Consider the following 23,380-nt stretch of genomic DNA (forward strand, 5'->3'; position numbering starts at 1 on the left):
CATGCGCACACCAGACCCCTTCTCCTCTATTCTGCTTCGCCCAGTTTACCAGAACTTTGCTTATCTTTTGTGACGTGTACCAATCAGTGTATGTTCTTACTTATCTCACACGTTGTGTTAAAATCAACTTCCTTTGGTTGCACGCAGAGGAGCTCTTCTCAACTCGATTTTGGCCCTTGTACCGTGCGCACGCCAATCAACTTTCTTTTCGGGATGGTAATTACTATTTTGCTTCCCCCAAGGAACTTTTTGATTACCACGTATGACCACCCTCTAACCATACGGGCCTAGTGCAACTCCTGCGCCTGTTACGTTTTTCCGAACGTCACCTGGATTGGTTTCGAGTGCAAAATTTTCGAGCCCCTAATAAACTCCATCGCTACTCTGCGCCCATAGGGTAATGTTGAATGCCGTGTCCTAGGTGGGATTACGCAATCGCCTTGATACGATTGACTCCATTGAACTTATTCCCTGTTCTTGGATCAATTAAGATCGTACTATCTATACGGTATCCCCAATATGTTAGGTACAACCTAACCCAGAGCTCCGAGCCCAACTCCAGGTAAATCCTTCCCGCCATTCTGTCCTACCTTATCCTCTTGACAACTTGACACTGTTTCTGAAAGTTTGCTTTCATCCTGGGGTTCGCCCCAGAAACTGCTGGCATACTTATGAAACTCACCGTAAAAGTCTGCTTCCCTTCCAAGTTGGCACTCTGCTTCTGAAAGCTTAGTTTTAGCGCGGATTTGTCCCAGAAACTGCTGACCTTCTTATGAAGACGACCGCCAAAGTTCAATGTTCCCCTATCTGGTGTGAGTTCGAATACTCTTTGTTGGAGAAATTCTATAGAATGACTCGCTAGCTCGTAACTCACCGGTAGACCAAATAGATATTCCTGTCAACCTGAAACCTGTACTAGGGCTGATTCAAGCTCTCCCAGTCTAGTGAAAGTATTTATCTTTGCTTATGTACGATTGATTCGAACTCGCTGATCACGTCGCGAAGTTGTAATTTTTATATACATTTTCAAACACTATACCCAGTTCGTGGACTCTGTATTATTGGTAGGAGTACTAAACGCAACCACTCTGCAAGGAATTAGACTCTTTGATTGTGTAGTTGTTATCCACTAAGGTTGTTGACTATCACGTTTTATCAAGAAACAAATACCTGTGTTTTGAAGTTTAGTCTTGGCCGAGGCCAGCGCTAACCTGTAAAACTAAGACCTTCCAGACTGGCTAGTAGTTAAGTTCCTCTTCTAGACTGTAACTTTACCGCTCGAAAAAAATTAAATCTTTACGTTTTCATCCCCCAGGTATGCTGGCTAGGTTAAATGAGACGGTGATGATACGAAATGTACGGAAAGGTGGAATGAAAAGACTGGAAGGAAACGGGAGAACCCCGAGGGAACCTCATGCACACAGTGTTTGCCGCTCTACGCAAACGCATACCGCTCTCCCGCCACAATGATTCTGAGTAACATGTTAGTTCAACTATCCTGTTAAAATGTAATGCTGGAGTTTCTTCCGCTGGTGTGAGTGTTCCAGCAAAGAGGCGCATCGAACATCACTTCAATGAATGCTTAAGAGGCCCTATCATGGCGAAATTAAAATACCGCTAATTTTACAGATTATGTGATATCTTCAAATAGACAAAAGATAATCGAAATGTGGAACAAGAGCGCCCTAGACAATATTATTTTGCATGAGGTACCGCTATCATGAGTCACCTAGTAGCTTACCGTTTGCAGACACTTAGAAACGCGAAAATAAATGCCGATTTTCTAAAGATTGGAAATCGAAAGCAGATAAGTGAGTCGTGATAACGGTATCTCATGTAAAATAATATTGTCTATGGCGCTCTTGTTCTACATTTCGATTATCTTTTATTTATTTGAAGCTATCACATAATTACTGCAAAATTAGTGGTATTTTAATTTCGCCGTGATGGAGCCTCTCAAGGTTTACCGAAAGCAGTCTTGTTACTTCCCAATAGCTAACAATATGATATATACTAAAATAAACTACTGCCAATATCAGTATCAACACAAAACGAACGACATTACTTCTAACTAGAGTAAACAAATGAATTGCATGTACTTTACAGAACAAAATTTCTGAATTGAGAATCGGACAGTGAATTCAACCTTAACGTCTCAAACAAATTAATTATTTGGTTTAATATCCTAAGTTATTTTCTTATGCTAAGGATATCGTATAGTCCTAGTAATGCAGAATTATTAGTAGGGATGGTCAAAAGAAAGCGAATTCGTTTCCGTAACTGAAAGTTGGTATAGTGGAAGCAGTGGTATTGCGCAAGAGCAGACTTTTTGTAATAGCAAGGCCACATATCAACCACAGCCGAGGGTAGTCAAACCACGATGGAAGGCACGAGAAACGAGGAGAGGAAGGGGTTTAATTGAATTGGCCGCATACTGTGCTAGCATGAAACGTAGACAAGGAAGAGAATGATGTGCTTAATCTTGTCTGCTGGACTCAGAATCAAATACGGACAATAATTCAAGTTTGAGTATACTACTCAGCAGGGGTGCCCATCCCCCCCAAAGCTGATGGCGCACTCCCCCCCAAAACTAATAATCTCTTCCCTCCTCAAAACTCAAGTCCTCTAAAAACAATTTCCCAGTGTAGTAGTAGTTTTTATAGTACTAGTAATTTTTATTTTTGTTGTTTTTATTTCCTGCAGTAGTATTATAGAATGCTTGTAGTAGTAGTAGGGGCAGTAGTAATTATAAAAAATGGCATTACTTTTATTAGTAGTCTTGGTAGTGTACAATACTAAATATGTTCTATAAGGATATTGAAGGGTATAAAAACTTCTACACACTGTGTATGGCACTTGTATTCTTTTTTTACAATTATTATTATTATTTTTTTCTTTACAAAATATTGATATAATTCCCTTTACATGAAAAGTAAGACGCAAGTTACAAGTTATTGAGTTTGATACCAAAAGAAAATGTTATCCTCGAAATTAGCCTACAAAAAGAAGTGATACCCAACAAAAAACATTCCTGTAAAAGAGCCAAGTTCGAGTGGCCTTAAAAAGAATTGAAATCACAAAAATAGGCGCCAAGTTCTGGTGGACAACAGTTACAAACACTCACTGGCTCATTACAAATTTAGATTTGAAACTTGGCTGTTGTCTGTATGGTTACCACTAGCTCACAATTATGTCAAACTACTTTATAATTTTCAACAGACAACATAGGCAAGTTTCAAATCTAAATTTGAAAGTGATTCCTTGAGTGTTTGTAACTGTTGTTCACCAGAACTTGGCGCCATCCTTTCATATAGCAACTTGCACGGTACTTCATTCATAGAGTTTCTAAGCAGGGGGTAGGGGGATTCATTTTCGAGATTAAAAAAAAAAATTGCATCGTGTTCCAATGTTATTCTGACGACAGCAAAATTACTTATTCGACATTAGAGTAAAATTCTTCCCCAACTTTTTTATTCCCCCCAATTTTTTATTCGATGGCACAACTTGCGCCATTCATCCCTCCTGTGGGCGGCCCTTCTCTCTTAAAACGAACCTACCTTTCCTTTCATACGGCTACTTGCGCGGTACTTCATTCATCGAGTTTTGAAGCAGGGGGTACGGGGGTTCACCCCTGAAAATTTTTGAAAATTAGCTTCTCAAAATCGTGTTTTAATGCTATTCCGACAGTAAAATTGCTAGTTCGAAAGTAGAGTAAAATCCCCCCCAAAATTTTTCTCAATGGCACAGCTTGCGCCATACACCCCCCCTGTGGGCGGCCCTGCTACTCAGTAGCCAACAATGCAGGGAGTAAAGTAGAAATAATAATATTTCTGGTTTTCCAAGGGTACAACAACTACTACACGTAATAATAATACATTGAAAAGGAAAACGAAAATTAATGAACACTATAATAGGTTTACACTTTTAAGTTAGCAATTCTGATATGTTCACTGTGTGAAGAGAGTTTCTTTGCGTGAAAGAGAAATAGCAAAACAATGATCTGATCCCCGGGAGCACGAAAATGAAATAAAATAAAATCTTTCAGTTTACATTCCACGGTTATGCCGTGTAGACTAAAAGAGGCGGTAATAATCAGTGGCGGCTCGTGAGTATATGATAGATAGTGCCAAAACGTACATAATAAAAATGTATTTCCGTAAAAAAAGAAGAAGAAGTAATGCAAAGGCACAAATAACATCATTTTAGAATTATTTTCTTACATTGTAATATTATATATAGATATATATATAATGAAGCTGTTTTTGCCTACATTAAACTTACTATAAACATAATGCAAAATGAATAGTTTTTAACTTACCTAGCATGTGGTGACTTCTGTTAAATATAAGAAGATGGGAGAAGCCTAATGGGAGCGGTAAACAAAGTCCATCCGACGATTCTTCTGTTTGGCAAATAGGTCAATGACCTTCCCATTGAAATCACTTATATCGTTCACAAAACTTTTCTCACACGATAACATTCCTAAAGCACTGAGTCTTTCCTCTTTCATACTGTTCCTGAGGAATGTCTTTATCCTCTTCAAGGCAGAAAAACATCTTTCAGCCTCAGATGTAGACATCGGCATTGTGACTAGCAATTTTAACAGCTTTACAGTTTCACTAAATGATTCACACAAACCGTCTTCGATGAGTAGAGACAAAAGTGGAACAGCTCCAGAAATAGTTTTTAGCTCTTCCCTTTCATACAGCACTGCAAGTTCATTCTTCAGTCTATTCTTTATTAAAACAGGATATTTGTCTACCATTTCACTAAGGTATTCGTCAGGGAATCTTACGTGATAGTTGTCAAATTCTTCAACTAGGAATAGGTTAGTAGCTATGAGATGACCAGAAAATTCAAATATATTTTTAATTTCCACTACTATTGTGTCACACACTTCCATCGCATCTCTTTTCATGGTGTCTAGTTCTTCATTATCAGTTCATGGTCTTTTTGATGGAATGTTATCAAATTCCAACTCATTCCGAACTTCCTCAATTATAAGATCAATTTCCCCCTTTACTTTCTGAATGCCCATTTCGAAATTGTGAATTTGTTCCCTGACTTTAACGGGATCTGTGATTTTCTTCTGCAACTGTGAAAAAATTATCTCAACGTGAGGCATGATTCTATGTAAAAATGTTAGCCAGAATACAAATGTACGATCTTGAAGCCTCAGTTTATATGCTCCAGCTTGTTCAATGGTACTGTACAATTTAATATCTTCACTGTTTTCAATTGTTTCCATTACCTCAATCAGCTCTTTTCTGTACTCATACACTACATTTACTCCACGCGAATGAAAGTTCCATCTGGTTTGTGATGTACGAGGCAGTCTTCTCTGTACAATAGCATCAAAGATTTTTGTTCTTTCCGTTGATTGTGAAAAAAATGCGCATATCCCAGACAAATGTGCGAAGAAGATACGAGCATGGCAGTTTATGGATGCTGCACGAGACATTATGAGATTAAATTGATGTGCATAACAGTGGGTGTAATTTGCATTGGGATATTTATCTTTTATGATTTTTTGCACCCCATTTGTGCATCCACTCATAACCGAAGCACCATCAAAACTTTGTGCTATTAGTTTCTCTGGATTTTCGCTGAGCAAGGAATCCAGTTGGTTTAATATGCAATTTGCTATTGCACGAGCACCATGACCATCGGGATTTACAAAATCTCTACTGGGATTCCCCCAACGATATACCTCAGTACTAAAACTAACTGAAACTGGGTAGATATATCTGTTGTTTCATTAGATATAATGGCAACGTAATCCACACTTCTTATTTCTTTAGTTACTTCATCATGATACACTTGTAACATACAGGAAAGCAGTTCGTTTTGTATTGTTTTTGACGTGCCTTTGAACACGGATGACTGACTTAGGTGGCTTTTCAAATCTTTATCCAGTTCTGCACTGAAATCAATTAATTCTCGAAAGACACCTTTATTTGAAGAGTCCTCAGACTCATCATGTACCCTTAATGCAAGTTCTAAAGCTCCGCAGAAACGAATGCAGTTTATAATCAAATTCAAAATGTATCTGTTTTTATTTACTTGTTCATTATGCTTAACTATGGACTGATGATATTGAGAATCCAGCCGAGCTTGGATATTTGTCTTCCCTAACAAAGACAAACTTAGTACATTGTTCAGAAGTACTGCTGACTTTTCATGTTTTTTAATCTTATCCCAAATATGCACTAAGTCTGTGACGCCAGATTTTGTCCAGCTTGCTTCCCCCCCCCCCCAAACAACATACACGGAAAACAGAATAAAGCATTGGCTACATCACAACCACAAATCCAACTGTTTTTCAAATATATGTTCATGTTAAATTGACGCAATCTTTCCTTATTACGGATCACTTGCTTAACAGACAATTTTAAATTAGGCATTGGCCTCCCTAAATTTTTAACAGTTTGTCGTCATATGATAGGGATGAAAACGGAATTTTCAGTAAATTACTTACCGCATTCATCGTAATGTATTGTCCTGGTTTCACGGAAAGTACTTATAAATAGAAAGAAAGAGGAAAACAACACTACACTTAAATACACACCACCAAACCTTCGCAAAAATATATAATTCGCTAGTTATACACACACACACACACACACACCACATTCAACACCCAAACACCCAGGCGCATAATGTGTTTTTTTTTTTTTTTTTCTATTACCGGGGGAAAAAGCATACCTGTGTTGACAACACAATAACTAAAAAAACTCCAAATCGATTTTTTGGGAGGGTCAAATCCAGATGGTACATATTGATATGTAATAAGTAGCTAGTTTGGAAACACTGCAATAGAAACAAGTGAATTAGGAATCACGTGTTGGAATTCCAGTCGACTGTAGCTCCAAAACAATGCCCCCTCTCCTAGCGAAACAAATCTCCCGCTTCGAGCCACCTTCAATCGTGGCACAAAACGCTAGTTATTTCTCCGTACTTTTCTCCTGCTCTCCAACTAACGAGCATGCGCACAAACCATTTTTAGAACAGTCGGGAGTGCAACGTAGAATTTGGCACGAACAGAGTAGAAAGATACGTACTGCTAGCGCGCGAGTAACTCTGAGCTACCGCGCGACTCAAACCAGCATCTAGTGAGCAATGATGACGTTGCAAGTAAAGTACTGTGCGTAAAATTGAGAAATGTATTTAGTAAGAGGCAAATTATATTATTTATATTATTTTGTTGTATTATTTGTGGTAGAGCCATGGCACATTGGCTCCCCCCCAGCGGCCGCCGCTGGTAATAATGAGAATGAACGAAATAATAGAACAAAAAGAGTCGGACGAAACGGGAGAACCCAATTACACAGTTATTTGTCCACCACAGAGTTCGCTTGGTGCAAGCTGGAATCGAACCAGGGACCCCAGACACCAGAGGTGAACGCTCCACCAATGTCAATGGCACAAAAACGTTGCACTAAGCTGAAAGTAATACAGTACTTAGAATGATAGCACAACCATATTGAAACTTTTAAGTAGTCTTTAGTTTTCAAATATATACGAGTTTTTTGTCCTTTTTTCTAAATTTAAAAAAAAAATTAAGTGACTATCTTTCGATCATCGTTCGATCAGAATTGATTCAAAATTTCCAACATTTGACCTAGTTTTCACCATGAGAGATAAAACGTTAAAAGGGAGAATTAACAAGCTTTTCTACCTACATATAACACTAGTTAACAAATTTAAACTTTTTGTTTGTTACATGAGAAAAATCACCTGATCTTAAAGGAACTTTTTGCGCTGAATTCGAATATGCACTCGGTTTCTCTCCATCACGTACAGTTTTCCCGTAACAGAGGGATTTTCGGGAAATTCCCTCAAAAATTTCCTTTTTCAGATATTTTATTCCCCTAGCTCCTGTCCCCTTACATATAGTAACATAGAAATTATACCTAAGTATACCTTGATTTATATTTAATAAACCCTAAAAGTTTCGTAAAAATCGCTTTGTTCTTTCTAGAGAAATAAATATATTTGTATGTATACTGTGTGCACTGTTTATTGCACCTGATAGTAATGCTTTCAGATCTCCTGAGTTGGGGTAAAAACGATTTGCTTTATTACTACAAACACAGACATAAAAATGAATATTTACAATAGTCAACAACACACTTGTATTGCTCTCTGTAAATTAGAAACGTGTATAAAAATAGAATGTACTTCCAACGTATATTTTTTTAAAACGTACAGTATATGTATATCTTAATACATATATATACAATTCTCCAAGTTTTTTCGTTTTGTTCATGAAATGGTTATCAATATTTGTTATCAAATGTAACAGAATGCAAAAGAAAGAAAGAATGGAATACAGACTCATTGTTGACAACAATGAATTAATGCAGTCTGAATTTTCCACTACGGTATAGTTTCCCCCCTCCCCCCGGACTAGTCCGTGATTTGCACCTGACAAAACAAGAGGCGGAACTTCTGGGATCAAGACTCCAGCAGTGGAACTTATTGGATGCAGAAACGAACATATCAGTGTACAGGAAAAGGCATGTTCAATTTTCAAGCTATTTCTCAATTCAAGATAATGTGTGCGTATGTACGGATATAAATGGGTTGATGGCTGAGCTAGGAATTCCTTACGTTTCAGAAGAATGGAGGTTATTTATCGACGCGTCAAAGGTCAGCCTTAAAGCTGTCCTTTTACATAATGGAAATAAAAAGCCTTCTATATCACTTGCGCACTCAGTGAAGATTAAGGAATCCTATGACACCATGTCAACTTTGCTAAATCTTATAAATTACAAGGACCATTGTTGGCCAATATGTTGTGATCTCAAGGTAGTTGGTATTTTATTAGGACTGCAGTGCGGTTACACGAAGTACCAATGTTTTTTATGTTTATGGGATAGCCGAGCTGATGACAAACATTATGAAGTGAAGGAATGGGAACCTAGAGTGAATTACGTACCTGGAGAATGCAACGTCAAATACGCTCCTTTGGTACATCCTAATAAGATATTACTACCGCCACTTCATATCAAGTTAGGACTTATGAAAAACTTTGTCAAAGCCATGGACACATCTGGTGAAGGTTTCAAGTATTTGCGAGATAAGTTCCCTAACCTGAGTGATGCTAAGATTTCAGCGGGAGTGTTTATTGGTCCCCAAATTAGGAAATTAATGCTTGATGATAGCTTTGACAGCAAGTTAAACAGTGCTGAGCTAGCTGGCTGGACAGCATTTAAGTGTGTTGTGCGCAACTTTCTGAGCAATAACAAAGCTGAGAGTTACACAGAAATCGTACAGGACATGATACAGAAATACAAAGAGTTGGGTTGTAGGATGTCTTTAAAAATCCACTTTTTGCACTCCCACCTCAGCTTCTTTCCTGCTAACCTAGGTGCTCTCAGCGACGAACAGGGAGAAAGATTCCACCAAGATATAATGGCAATGGAGAAAAGGTACCAGGGACGATGGGATCCTTCAATGATGGGGGACTATTGTTGGAGTCTTGTTAGAGAATGCAACATTTCTTACAAAAGAAGGAAGTAGTGTACGTTTTTGTAACCCAATGGAAGTTTCATATATTGTGATAGTTTTGATTGTCTTTTCATGACCTTTTGGTACATTTGTATTATTGTTTATTGTAAATTGTCACACTTGTAAATTATATTGTATTATATTTTATATATGTGTTTGTGGTAATAAAGCAAAACGTTTTACCTCAACTTAGAGATCTGAAAGCATTACTATAAGGTGCAATAAACAGTACACACAGTATACACACAAACATATTTATTTCTCTAGAAAGAATAAAGCGATTATTACGAAACTTGGAGGGTTTGTTAAATATGAATCAAAGTATACTTAGGTATAATTTCTATGTTAGTATATGCAAGGGGACAAGATCTTGGGGTGTAAAATAAACGAAAAGGGGAATTTTTGAGGGATTTTCCCGAAAATCCCTCTGTTACGGGAAAATCGTACGTGATGGAGAAAAACCGAGTGCATATTCGAATTCAGCGCAAAAATTCCTTTAAGAACAGGTATTTCCTTTTATGTAACAAAACCTTTGTTAACTAGTGTAATTCAATACTTCACTATTACAGTTGTAGTTCGATCAGTTTTGATATCAATTTTGTTTGTTCCATTATGTAAAAACTAAATGGATAACAGAGTGTTTTACTGTAGTTAGACTTCTGTCTCTGATTCATTCAATAAACAAAAAGTAAATAATGATTTAGGTACTCTGTAGCAGAGCCCTGCACGGGTCGGGCGCGCCCGGTTCGGCCCGGTGCCCGGCCCGACCCGACCCGTTTCAAGTAATATCAAACTGGACCGGGCCCTAACCGGGCCGGGCACATTTCGGGCCGAACCGGGCCGGACACATATCGGCCCGGATACTCTGAAAGACGGTTCGGAAACTAATATTGTCAGCCTATTTGTTTTTTTAATGTCCTCCACTACCTCTATTTTTGCCGTGTTTGTATGGTCTTACTGTTAGCCTATGTTAATCGTAATGTGTTTGGGAAACTGACTCTTTATTCAAGACTGCGATGTACTGGTAATAATATTACTATTACTACTTCTACTACTACTATTACTACTTCTATTACTACTATTACTACTTCTACTATTACTACTACGACCACTGCTAATACTACTACAAGTGCTACGACTTCGAGTCAGAGTTGACATGTCTGGTGGTACCGAATTTACCTTCTAAGTACAGAATAAAATGGAGAAGTGCTAGTTATTATGGCCGGTCTGCGTAGAATGTGAACCGATGCTTTATCTACGAGCGAGAACAGTGGCTCAGTAGAAAAAACTCACATCTGGTGCTAGAGGTCATCGGATCAATCCCTGCTCATGCTATGTGAGCTTTGTGGTGGACAAACATCGTGTGCGTGGGAATTTCTGGGGTGGTCCCGCTTCCTCCCACTGTTTTCTTTCCACCAATTCATCCCATCATCATCCATACAGCCTGAGCCGTAGTTACCTAAAGAACGTATGATAAAGTCAAGTACTTGACCTAGTAAGTAGAATTTGGTACGCTACCATTGGACCACGGAGGGCAAAACCATGAACTGGCGTGCTCATAAGATCAGTGCAATTTGTAGTAATGTTCAATTAGCAAGGCAAATATCGAATGGTGTTGCATGTTCATGTATTGTTTATAGTATGATGCTACAAATATAACAAAATATAATGATCAAATAAATCACCAAATTGCCAGGGTGGATTAGGTGTTCCTGGAACGGTGGCTCAGTGGTTGAGCGTTCACCTCTAGTGTATGGGGTCCCTGGTTTGATCCGTGCTCTCGCCAAGTGAACTTTGTGGTGGACAAACACTGTGTGGGGGGTTCGCGGCGTTCTCCTGTTTCCTTCCACTTTATTTATTCCACTATTTCATTTATTTCTCATCATCATCGTCTCCTTTAGCCTACTTGGCATAACTTGGAACCACCTACCAAGAAGATTAAACTAATGGATTGGGAAGATAGACATTCAGTCTCTGGTGAATTTGATGATAAGTAGACACCTACCTCAACATGTCATCATGTGTAAGAGAACTAGATATACTGCAGGTGTGGAAGCAACAAGAACAAATATTACCAAAATTGTAAATTAGCGCGTCAGTATCTCGTCATTCCTGCTTCTAGTGCGTCTACTGAGAGAGCTTTTAGTACTCAGGAATGGAGAAATGCTGAAACTGTTGACTCTGTTTCCGTGCTATTCGATGCGTACAAGGACATACAGTAAAGCGATGTTCATTTTGCACCATTGGTTTCTTAGGAAACGTTATATTTTCATTTTCTTAATATCAACTATCCCTTCTATTATATGTGATGTTAAGAGGCATTTTTGATAGCTGATATATATACATTTTTCATTCAGGGGACTTTTGAGGTATTTTTCGTTCAACAATGATATGTGTGGATTTTGTTTTGATTTATTGCCTCGCATTCCGTCATATAGCTCTGTTATTTACTTGTTACGAACCGTTCCAGGACCACTTCATCGATCCTGGGGTCTGGGTGATTTATTTGATCATTGTTTTTTGTTGTTATTATTGTAGCATCGAATTATAAAGAATATAGGAACATGTAATATGGTTTGGAATCTGCCGTGCTAGTTGAACATTACTACAAATTGCGCTAATCTTATGAACACGCCAGTTCATGGTTTCGGCCTCCGTGGTCTAATGGTAGCCGAACAAATTCTAATTAGTAGGTCAAGGACTTGACTTTCTCATATGTTCTTTAGGCAATTAAGGCTCAAGATGTATGGATGATGATGGATGAATTGGTGGACTGAAGACAGTGGACGAAAACGGGCTAATCCAAAAACTCCCACGCTCACGATGTTTGTCCACCACAAAGCTCACATAACACGAGGAGGGATCGATTCGAAGACCTCTAGCACCAGATGTGAATGCTTTACTTACTGAGCCACCATTGCCCCTTGTCAAGCATCTGTTCGCATTCTACGCAGACTGGCCATAATAACTAGTATTTCCTCGATTTTTTCTGTACTTAGATTGTAAAGTATGTACCACCAGACATGTCAACTCTGACGCGAAGTCGTAGCAGTTGTAGTAGTAGTAGAAGTAGTAGTAGTAGTAGTAATAGTAATAGTTGTAATTGTATTATTATTATTACTACTACTACTACTAATAATAATAATAATAATAATAATAATAATAGTAGCAGTAGTAGTAATAATAATAGTAGTAAAAGTACAGTACTTTACACTCTTGAATAAAGAGTTAATTTCCCAAACATATTACGATTAACACAGGTTGCCAACATTCGTTTCCGATCAGTCTTTCATAGGTTCGGGCCGAGCCGGGACGGCCCGGTTTGTGCCCGGCCCGGTTAGAGCCCGGCTCGAGATGCGGGCCGGGCACAAAATTCAGATCCATCCGGGTCGGGCCGGGCCGTCTTCGGGCCTGGGTTTGCAGGGCTCTGCTCTGTAGTTTAAGGATATCAAACAGGAAAATTTTGAAGAAAATTATGCTTGCACAAATACCTTTTTTTTTTTTTTTTTTTTTTAAATATTGATTTCTTCCTAGCCGCTTACGTTTTAACGACAATGACAATAATACTTTTCCTTTTGGTAATATTACACTATATGCAATATCAGTTTCCATTGAACATAGGTCCGGATGTTCTTCACGAAATTGGATCCTAATCTTTTTAACTAACAGACTTAAGCATGATAATGAAATCGGAAGAGAAGAGAGATACAGTGGTGTTCCCTAAGGTTCACAATGGCAACTACAAACGTGAAAATTTTGGAGCTGTTGTGGATATATACAATGAGAATATCATTTGGGACAACGTATATGAGAACTAAGCAACAATGGTTCCATTTCACGCAATTATTACATATAACGGGCCTTATTTAGAATCGTTCTGACGCGTGATTAGTGCCATACTAAAGAGCTCAACTAACATGTTTCCTGCAGTAGTCAGGCCTTTAGTATGACGCTAATCATACCTCAAGACGACTCTGCATAAGGCGAAACAAGTTTATTTTAGCACAAGCTCTAAATGGGCATGTAGAACGATCAAGAGTCAGATATTAAAGAATACGAGGAGGATATGGATTTGAAGACATAAATTAGGAAGGTTGTAACATACTATAAGTGGCAAAAGCATACGATCTTGTTATCTCAAATATCTTCTATAAGAAAAAAAGAACTTATTACATATGAGAGTAGCACCTCAAGGTCAAATCGATTACATCTTACACAGAAGGGAAAACCTACATGACGTAAAGAACTGCAAAATAATACCAAAGGAGAACCTAACGGAGCAATACCGCTTAGTATTAGCCTACACTCGGTACAGGCATCAAGGAAAAAAGTAGGAAGACAAAAATATCTCCATAAATAAAGAGGTAGAACTAGATGGAACAAGTGCTGAAAAGAATCGAAAGGAAACTGCCACTTCGCAAAGTACTGCACATGGAGGAAAAAAGAGGTGTACGTGGAAGAGGAGTGGTCCTGAGTATCAGCAGCACTCAGGGAAAAAGCAAGAAACAAAAGGAAGAGGTCTCATGGATAAAGAAACGTGGTAGTGATGGAATGAAGTTCATGCAGTTGTAAAGGAGAAAAAGGAACAATACAAAAAAAAAAAAAAAAGGAAGAACTCTGGAAAAAAAAAAACAAGACCTGAGCGATTACAAAGAAGCGAAGACGAACGCCGAAAAGGCAACGCTTATGATGAGTTGTATAATCTGCAACAAAACAGGGAGAGAGAAATATTTATGTGATTTTTAAAAGAAGTGGGAAGATACTTCGCATGTGCACTGCATTAAGGATTAAAATAACGTTCTGAGAAGAAAAAGATGAAAAAGTGGTGGAAGGAATATTTCCAGATTTTTTTTTCAATAAAGAAAACCCGAGGGAAACTTGCGAAAATTACCAATTAATCAGGTGTTTGTTCGGCTTCGACTATTGTAAAGATGGAAAATGTCATAAAAAAGATGGAAAAGCGGTAACGCTCTAGGTCCATATAATATCGCTATCGATCCATAGAAAAGTATAAATAAAGGAGTGCATTGGTTTACTTCACTATTTAGTAGGGTATTGGAAATAGGAAATACGTATACCAAAGAATGGGGAAGCAGCTACAACATGCCGGTTTTCAGGAACAAAGTAGCAACTATAGGGGAATAAAATCTTATGTGGTATGCAATAAAGCTCTGGAGAAGTATGATAGACGCAAGATTGGGGGAAAAGACCGAAAAAATACAGACGCAATTTGGTTTCATGCAACGGGTGCAAAATTCGCATTTCGGATGCTAATGGAAAAAGTTCAAAGAATACCAGGATCTCTATATATTTTCATCGACCTAGTGAAAGCATATGATAGGGCTATGTGTTAAGTCAAGAGTTAATACATTGATTATTTTGCATATATACGTAAATACCCTCATTTTACATACAAATATTTAGATTTTCTTTTAATTTGTTTATCAAAAAAAATATATGATTTAAATATCTTCCTATTGGTATTCATATTTGTGTTGTAGGCTCTGTTGCATATGACTGCAGTAATCAAGAATTATAATTTTGTATCACTATATCTATTGTATATATAATTTTATGTGATTCTGAGATAAAATCGTTACAGTTAATAGCCTACAGAATGATATACTATTAGGGCAAGACTAGAGAATCATTAGATGTCTCTCATTTTATTATAAAGCTTGAAAAAGCAGCCCAGAGGAATACAAGGTGTCCGGAATGGGACTGACGGTTTGTAAAAGTGTATAGTTTTAATATGGTCAGAGATACAGAAGAAAAAAAAAACATTCATTTTAAAGGAAAACTCAAAAAGTTTATTTGGTCTTACTTACAAGTCATTCTAACTCAGTGTGACTCCACGTGAGCTCCATTTGTAAGTCTTACAATATTTAGCCTGAACTCAATATCTCTCCACGTATTCTGTAACATCTGAGGTGTTACTGAAGCAATTGCATTCCTAATACGGTTCTTCAGTTCATCAAGGTTACGCACCTTTTCACCAGAATACACAAGGTCTTTCACATACCCCCACAGGAAGAAGTCCAGGAGCACACTTTTTGTCTCTGCAAACCACCACAAGCATTGCGCCTTTTCGACTGTCGACGCCATTTCTGTTTATCGGCGATACTAGTCCCGTCACCGGTAGTTGTTCAAGTACGAAAATTTGCTGAACAAAACTTTTGAATTTTCTTTCAATATGAATGATTTTTTTCTTCTGTATCTCTGATCATATTAAAACTATACACTTTTAGAAACCGTCAGTCCCATCCTGGACACCCTGTATATAAAATATAACTTCAAGAAAGGAGTTTTATATTCAGCAAGCACAGAGATTTTTTAAAAAAAGATTCTGAGCACAGTAGTGCAGATGTTTCGTAACCAACTGGACTGTTTAATGCCCACTAAAATGAAGGAAAACGTGAAAGGACTTTAGATTAGAAGAACGTATATAACTAACAAGGAGACTTACGGAAGTGTCACTCACCGATTTGAATGAAATTTTGCATACTTGTAGAACATCGAAAAATAATCGACACGTATTTTTTTTATTTCGGCAATGGTGCGGGTTTAAGGGTAGAAACCACCCTTTGAATGGTAGGGGGTGGCCTCCAAGCATAGACAGAAAATAATTATTTAATGTAGAAGAAAACATACTGCCAGGGGGCTTTTAGAACAGCTGATGAAGAATCTGACATCAAAATCACAAAATTCAAAATGGCGGATCCAATATGGCGATTACAATTACAAAAAGTCTTTTGGTTTGAAATGTTCTGTAGTTAGGCAAGAACAATCATAGTTGGCAGGGGTTACTGCGAGAAGGTTGGAGACCGATCTGAAACCCCTTTCTATACGCATTTCAATGGGATGCTTGATTCAAGTGCGTCTCTACTGAAGGCATACTCGTACATTTGAACACCATTATGTTTAGCGTGAGTTACGGTGTTTCTGTAGATGAAAACTAATTCCTGCTGGGCAGAGCAAAAGGGTTAGTCGATAGATTTCTGGAGCCGAGTCAGTGGTATTCTTGGTGGTTGTCCAACGTTAGAAACTATTTATTTCAGTGAAACTGACATAGAAGTAAACGTTGGGCTGAGTTCAGTTGACTTTAAGTTTAACGTCCCTTTCTGGAGCGAGACTATATGAGACGGGACCTACTGATTAACGTGGAATCCGAACCCCATAAGCACCTGCCGGGAATCGAACCCGGGTCTCCCACACCAAAGGTGTGTATGCTAACCGCTTAGCTACGAGTGAGCTCTAGAAGTGACTGTCGGCTCGTATAATGTGTAAAGGAACGTAGTTCAATACTTGCAGTGCATATCCCTGCGGATCGTATCACGTATTTCGCAAGAACGACTACCGGCGATTATGAAAGAACACTAGGAAATTACATCCTGTGCCAAATAAGACATATATTGCAATTTTTAGTGCATATTTCTTAGTAAAAATTTATCACCCGAGACAGGAATAGACAATGATAGCAATCGCAGCCTAGTACGACAGTAGACAGTGTTGCCAGTGAAGATCCTTATATCGTTGTAGTGTTTCTGTATTTAAAGCACAACCAAAACTATTTTCTTCCCGGAGAGGCAAGCGAGGACTTCCCTATTATGCCGATGTATATCAATTGTTTAAGGGAATACTCCAAAAACAACCAGATTACATTTTAATTTTCTTCTACTTTTTTTTTCAGTTTTGGAATCTGCATGGTTACAAACTTACGTCCTGATCAACGGTAATATCATTATAAACCTTCAAAGAAACAAAATTACAATAACAAATAATTGATTAACAAAATAAATATGTAACTAGACATCGGATTTTTATGCAAAGGTATATTTCGTTTACTTATATGCATCTATGATAAACTTGGTAGGTGTTTCTAACGACAATAGTAAAGTTCGAATTTGAAGTTTTATAGTGCATATACGGTGTAAATGCATATTTCAAAGGTTAGACCATATATTAGTGCTTAGGAGCATATTCAGCATATTCTATACATGTCTATTCAACAGAACGGCTTTTCGTATGGAAGAATGCCTGGTTTATGGAGAACCAATAATGTTAGCAACCGATCAGCAGAGCAAAGACGCATACAACTGCCAAAGCAATAAGAAAAATGTGATAACAATAAACACATTGTAATATCGTGTCTACATTAGTGGTGGGGCACAAAAACCGGTTTTTCGGTTTTTAGGAAAACCGAAACCGGTTTTTGAAAATTTTCAAAAACCGGCTCGGGTTTTCACCGAAACCGGTTTCGTTTGTTGTTTTTTTTTTTCAAAAATTGTTCTATTTCTGACCAGAATAGTGTTTCGTTGTTCTCCGGAAACGGAATCCGTTTCCACATAAATAGTTTTATGTGTTTTCCAAAAGTTTTCAGTGGTTTCACTGAAAACCGAACCAGTTTTGAAGAAAACAGAAACCGGTTTTGGAGAAAAAGGAAATGTCGGTTTTTCGGGTTTCGGTTTTTTTTAGAAACCGGTTTCCGGTTTTTATAAAAACAGGTTTTGCCCGTCCCTAGTCCAAATCAATTCAGAAACAAGACACGCGAGGAATGCTCAGATAATGCTTAGCTCTAGTTGATGAAGTTCTTCACGAGCTCCAGTCAATTTCTGGTAAATTTGGGAGGCTCTGTAGAAAAGAAATTGACGGATGTTATTGCCAGAAACTAAGACTACAAAACAGTTGAAGCCATGGAATTATATCTTCAAAGGTTAAATCTCAACCTGCTAGAAAATATAGATACTAAACATGATCCTCTCTATAAACATTGTCCTATAGCATCTACTGATGTTAACGTATCATTTTCTGGATACAAATGTCACAAACTGTTACCAAAAAATGAAGAGAAGTATCTTGTGAGTAAGGCTAATTACGGAAAGAAAGAAATTCTTAAAAAAACGAAAACTTTTTTTACACAGTGAAAACGTGCAGAAAAGTGAGGATCGTATTATTTCGTGTAAAATAAATGTATTTTAAAATACCATGAAGAAAATCCAGAGACCATGTTCTTATATCACTGTGTTCATTTTAATCTAATAATTTGTGGAGTTGAGTTGATTTTAGTTTTAGCGTCCCTTTCAGCAGCGAGGCTATATGAGACGTGGACCTACTGATTAACGTGGAATCCGAACCACATGAACTCCCGCCGGGAATCGAACCCGGGTCTCCCACGCCAAAGGCGCTCTCATAATTTGTGTGCGTTTTAAAAAGTTAGGAGTATATAAACCGTAACTGTCATAAAAATAATTCCAAAGAGAAGTTCCTGAAAAATAAAGTACACATTCGATGTTATATTTCACCTAAAAAATTTGTCACAACTTCGCTGCATTTTTAAAAATGCTCTCTTTTATTGTATTGTAAGTGCACTTTAACACATTTAACAGGATAGTTGCAAATAAGAAAATAAATACTAAATATCTAATGCAAGGTATCATGAACCTGCCGCATTAAACTATTTTCAAAGGTTCATATCAGATTGGATAATATAAGAAGAGGTTCGAAGAGGATTTATTCTGAATCCATAGATGTGTGACTAAAGTAGCCTATAGTCTATATGTAAAAGCAACTTACAAGAAGGTTTTCCAGGTGATACACGCCGATTTTAATCAAACTTCACAGGTTTGTAGAACAGCAAAAAATAAGCGACACATTTTTTTTATAGCGGCCCATATGCATATTTAGGCGATATAATAAATAGGGCTGTCAAATTGGGACAACAAAACATACTTCAGGTAATAGCGCGAAAACAAGAAGAGATAGCCAAACGTTGTAAAGGAGCAAGTTGTCATGACACAATAAGTATTTCAATAACACATAGCGCTTCCACGGGAATAATACACAACATCCGCAAATGGACCAATCAGGGATAAAAAGCAGTCACAGAGCTCTATCTATTACGCGGAATCCAAATAACGTAGGTAATAATAATGAATGATAAACAATAAGTGAGACGTTTTTTCGTTTTTGCAAGATGACAAAAAAAAAAAAAAAAAAAAAAAAAACATAAATAGATGCATCGTTATCTCAATGTCGAAAGATTGGAGAACTGGGAATATGAAGATTTGAACGCCTGTGTGAGAGGCAACCTGTCAATCAGTGCTGTACAACTGGATGCAGACGCCAGAAAGTTGAAGAGAGATATTGGCGCAAAGACATTGTAGTGTAAAAGAAGCAGAACCAGAAATGCGGCGAAAACTGGGTATTACTTGGTAGTGTATGTCTACGTCAAACACGGAAGCCGTACAGTGTGGAAGTGGGGACACAGTTGTGTTTTGAAACTAATAGACGACCGGTTGGTGGAGAACGTTTGTGCATCCTATACGTGGATATACGTGTGTTTGTGTATATATGCCATGTAAAGATACCGGTAGAAGTCCTGAACACATGAACCCGTGTGTTATGAAGTAGTCAGAATGAGGTGTGTGTAAGTGGTATGCTATTGTTTGCAGTGTTGTGAAAATGACGTATGTAAATCCACACAATGTGCTGCATATGTTAATGGACGCATACAAAGAAACAAAACGTGTGAGCACTGTAGAAACCGAATATGAAATGGAAATAAAGGATATACTTGTTGATGTCCTGGAAAGTTTCAGGAAAGGTTGTAATACCGAAGTGGACGTTAAAGATGATCTGGTATTTAGTGATAATGACGCACATGACGTCGCTTCTTCACTCGCGAGTGAAGATGACACAGAAAGCAACGAAGACGAAGGATTATCACAATACCATGTCGGTATTGCGGAGAAAGGGAGCACCAGCGAAGCTGTAGACACAGAACATAAAGTGAAGGCAGGGCAGGGCAGTTTTGGAAAAGTGGGAAGAAGAGGCGTTTGTCGTTTGAAACTGAAACATAGGTTCAAGTTCGTCAAAAGTAGGAATGACGTCTATAAATGGGAAAGACAGTTGCATGACGGTGGAACAAATTATGAAAAAGGGACGCATATTGATGCAATCGTATATGAGAAATTTCATACTGCTAAATGCAAAAACCTTATAATTCATGACACAGACTTACGACGTTGGGCTATAGAAGCTAGTCAAACTATGGGATTCGACGGATTTAAAGCGTCAAAGAAATGGCTATGGCAGTTGAAAAGGCGTCATCACATCGTATCACGGAAAATTACAAAATATGTCAAGTAGAATAGCACAGAACAATCCAAAGATATACATGATAATGCTAATAGGTTCATGCAAAGTGTTCGCTCATGTATAAATTTTCATGGCGCAGAGAATGTGCATAATACAGATCAGAGTGGATTCAATTTGGAATTTCACTCGGGTAGATGTCTGGCAATGCGTGGAGAGAAACAGGTCTACGCAAATGTGCAGTCCCTGACTGCGACGACACACAGTTACACGATACAGTCAATCGTATCTGCCAATGGAAAGCTACTGTCGCCTATGCTCATCGTCTTAAAAGAACCTCACGGAAACTTCGGGCCACGGGTACAACAGACAATGCTTCGACCAGAAAACTTGCTGATTTGTGCATTGACATCCGGCAAAGTAACCAAAGAAATAATCAAATTATGGTTTCAGTCTGCGTACCTTCCACAAGTTGGTGACCGGACCGTGCTATTAGTAGATTCCTGGACTGGGTATGATAAAGATGATTTAGCAGTTATCACAGATCCAACCAAACAATGTACAATTATGACCATACCTAAGCATACAACGGGCATAATCCAACCTCTGGATGCTTATGGTTTTAGAATGTGGAAGAGTTATGTGCGTAAAATATCCGATGTAGTTACTCTTCATATAACTAACTCACTAACTCACTCTATGGCCTATGGAACCCGGAGGTTCAATGCCGCGTTCACAAAAGCTCTCCACTGACTTCTATCCTTAGCTAACTGCATCCAGTTTCTACTTTGTATTCCTATCTCTGCGAGATCCATCTTAATATTGTCCTCCCATCTGCGCCTAGGTCTTCCTAATGGTCGTTTTCCGATTGGTCTTCCAGTCAAGACTTTGAAAGCGTTTCTATTTTCTTCCATTCTAACTACATGACCCGCCCACCTAAGCCTCCTAGACTTGACGACCCTAAAAATGTTGGATAAACCGTATAAATTATGTAGTTACTCGTTATGAAATTTCCGCCATTCCCCATTCCCGTTCCTCTTGGGTCCGAATATTCGTCTCAGAATCTTGTTCTCAAATACTTTCAGTCTATGTTCTTCCCTCAGAGTAAGTGACCATGTTTCGCAGCCATATAAAACAACAGGCATGCTTATCGTTTTGTATATTTTAAGCTTCAAATTCCTCGACAGAATTCGCGACAACAAGAGATTTTGACACATTATCATATATTATCAACTAAATATCAATCTCCATATAAGAGACAATATCATCAAACTTCAATCATTAGTATGTAATCAGTTAGTATATAATCAGCAATTGCATTCATTGTCGTGCAACACCTGTATACAACCATCCGTTGTCAGGTGTTCTTGGTGTCTTTTTTTTTTTTTTTTTTTTTAAGTTCCACTTCTACAATACATACAATGAATAGGTTGGACAACAAATAAGGAGATGTCATTTATAACAAAAACAAAGTGAATGTCCGTTTCCCTTATATAGAGAGAGCATTTTGTTTCTACATTCTGTTAAATAGCAGCCGGCTATGGGTCAACATACAGCATATTACCGAAAATAGTGTTTGTGTAATATATTCATGTGTTTTGGTTTAAATGCATGCTCATATGCATGTGACTATGAATTGTCTATTTTTGTCAACCTGTTCAATTGTATTCAACATGTTGTTTAGTATCCTGCAAAGGGCCCATTTATCCCTACAACGGGGCTTGTTGCGAAACAATATCAATGTTTGTATTACTATCGTATACGGGCTATTCTTACAGGAAGGGCGTGATTTCGCTTACTGCTGGGTGGCTTTTAAATTACTGATCATGAGCACTGAAGTGTTCACAATCACTAACTACTAATAGATATTAAGATATAAACTATTGAACAACAAGACCAGGTTTGGTATTTATCTCTCGAGCAGGATTCTACCTGTCACCTGCAACCAGTTCCACAACACTGGTTGCCTCTCACACAGGCGTTCACATCTTCATATTCCCAGTTCTCCAATCTTTCGACATTGAGATAACGATGCATCTATTTACGTTTTTTGTCTCATCTTGCAAAAACGAAAAAAAAAAAAAAAACGCCTCACTTATTGTTTATCATTCTTTATTCTTATCTACGTTATTTGGATTCCCCGTAATAGATAGAGCTCTGTGACTGCTTTTCATCCCTGATTGGTCCATTTGCGGATGTTGTGTTACCCCCGTGGAAGCGCTGTGTGTTATTGAAATGCTTATCGTGTCATGACAACTTGCTCCTTTACAACGTTTGGCTATCTCTTCTCGTTTTCGGCTTATCGTGTCATGACAACTTGCTCCTTTACAACGTTTGGCTATCTCTTCTCGTTTTCGGCTTATCGTGTCATGACAACTTGCTCCTTTACAACGTTTGGCTATCTCTTCTCGTGTTCGCGTTATTACCTAAAGTATGCTTTGTTGTCCCAATTTGGCAGCCCTATTATACCGCCTAAATATGCATATGGGCCGCTATATAAAAAAAAAAAAATACATGTCGCTTATTTTTTGCTGTTCTACAAACCTGTCAAGTTTGATTAAAATCGGCATGTATCATCTGGGAAACCTTACTTGTTAGTGTAATTGCGGCTATGAACCAGCAATCTAGAATACCGTAATGATACTGCACTATCTGTAACATTACCTATGGGATCTGATATACACTTTATGACAAACCAGCAACTATTATGAAAAATGATGTAAAAATCTACTTGTACCTAAATAAGGTAATACTACTAAAATCTAAACCAGTC

The 23,380-nt window shown here is 37.9% G+C and overlaps 2 protein-coding genes across 7 annotated transcripts in view; both read right to left on the bottom strand.

The window, feature by feature from the left end:
• Positions 1 to 23,380, bottom strand: part of LOC145694723 (uncharacterized) — a 629,124-nt gene that overhangs the window by 298,223 nt on the left and 307,521 nt on the right. The window contains exon 1 of one of the 6 annotated variants that reach the window (XM_081771273.1): positions 6,479 to 6,580. The exons of 4 other annotated variants lie outside the window; for them this stretch is intronic. The gene's annotated coding sequence lies outside the window, so the exon portion shown is untranslated. Of the gene's footprint in view, positions 1 to 4,318; positions 4,601 to 6,478; positions 6,581 to 23,380 lie in introns of those variants that run through there. One more of the 6 variants, XM_081771272.1, reaches the window with a different exon arrangement.
• LOC145660866 (uncharacterized) lies at positions 4,364 to 4,918 on the bottom strand. Its single transcript, XM_081726293.1, has one exon. It carries the CDS (start codon positions 4,916 to 4,918, stop codon positions 4,364 to 4,366), a length of 555 nt encoding a protein of 184 aa, XP_081582419.1.

The sequence above is a fragment of the Thermobia domestica genome, chromosome 9 (genome assembly GCF_964235325.1).
Source record: "Thermobia domestica chromosome 9, izTheDome1.hap1.1, whole genome shotgun sequence".
In the NCBI taxonomy this organism is placed as follows: Eukaryota; Metazoa; Arthropoda; class Insecta; order Zygentoma; family Lepismatidae; genus Thermobia; species Thermobia domestica.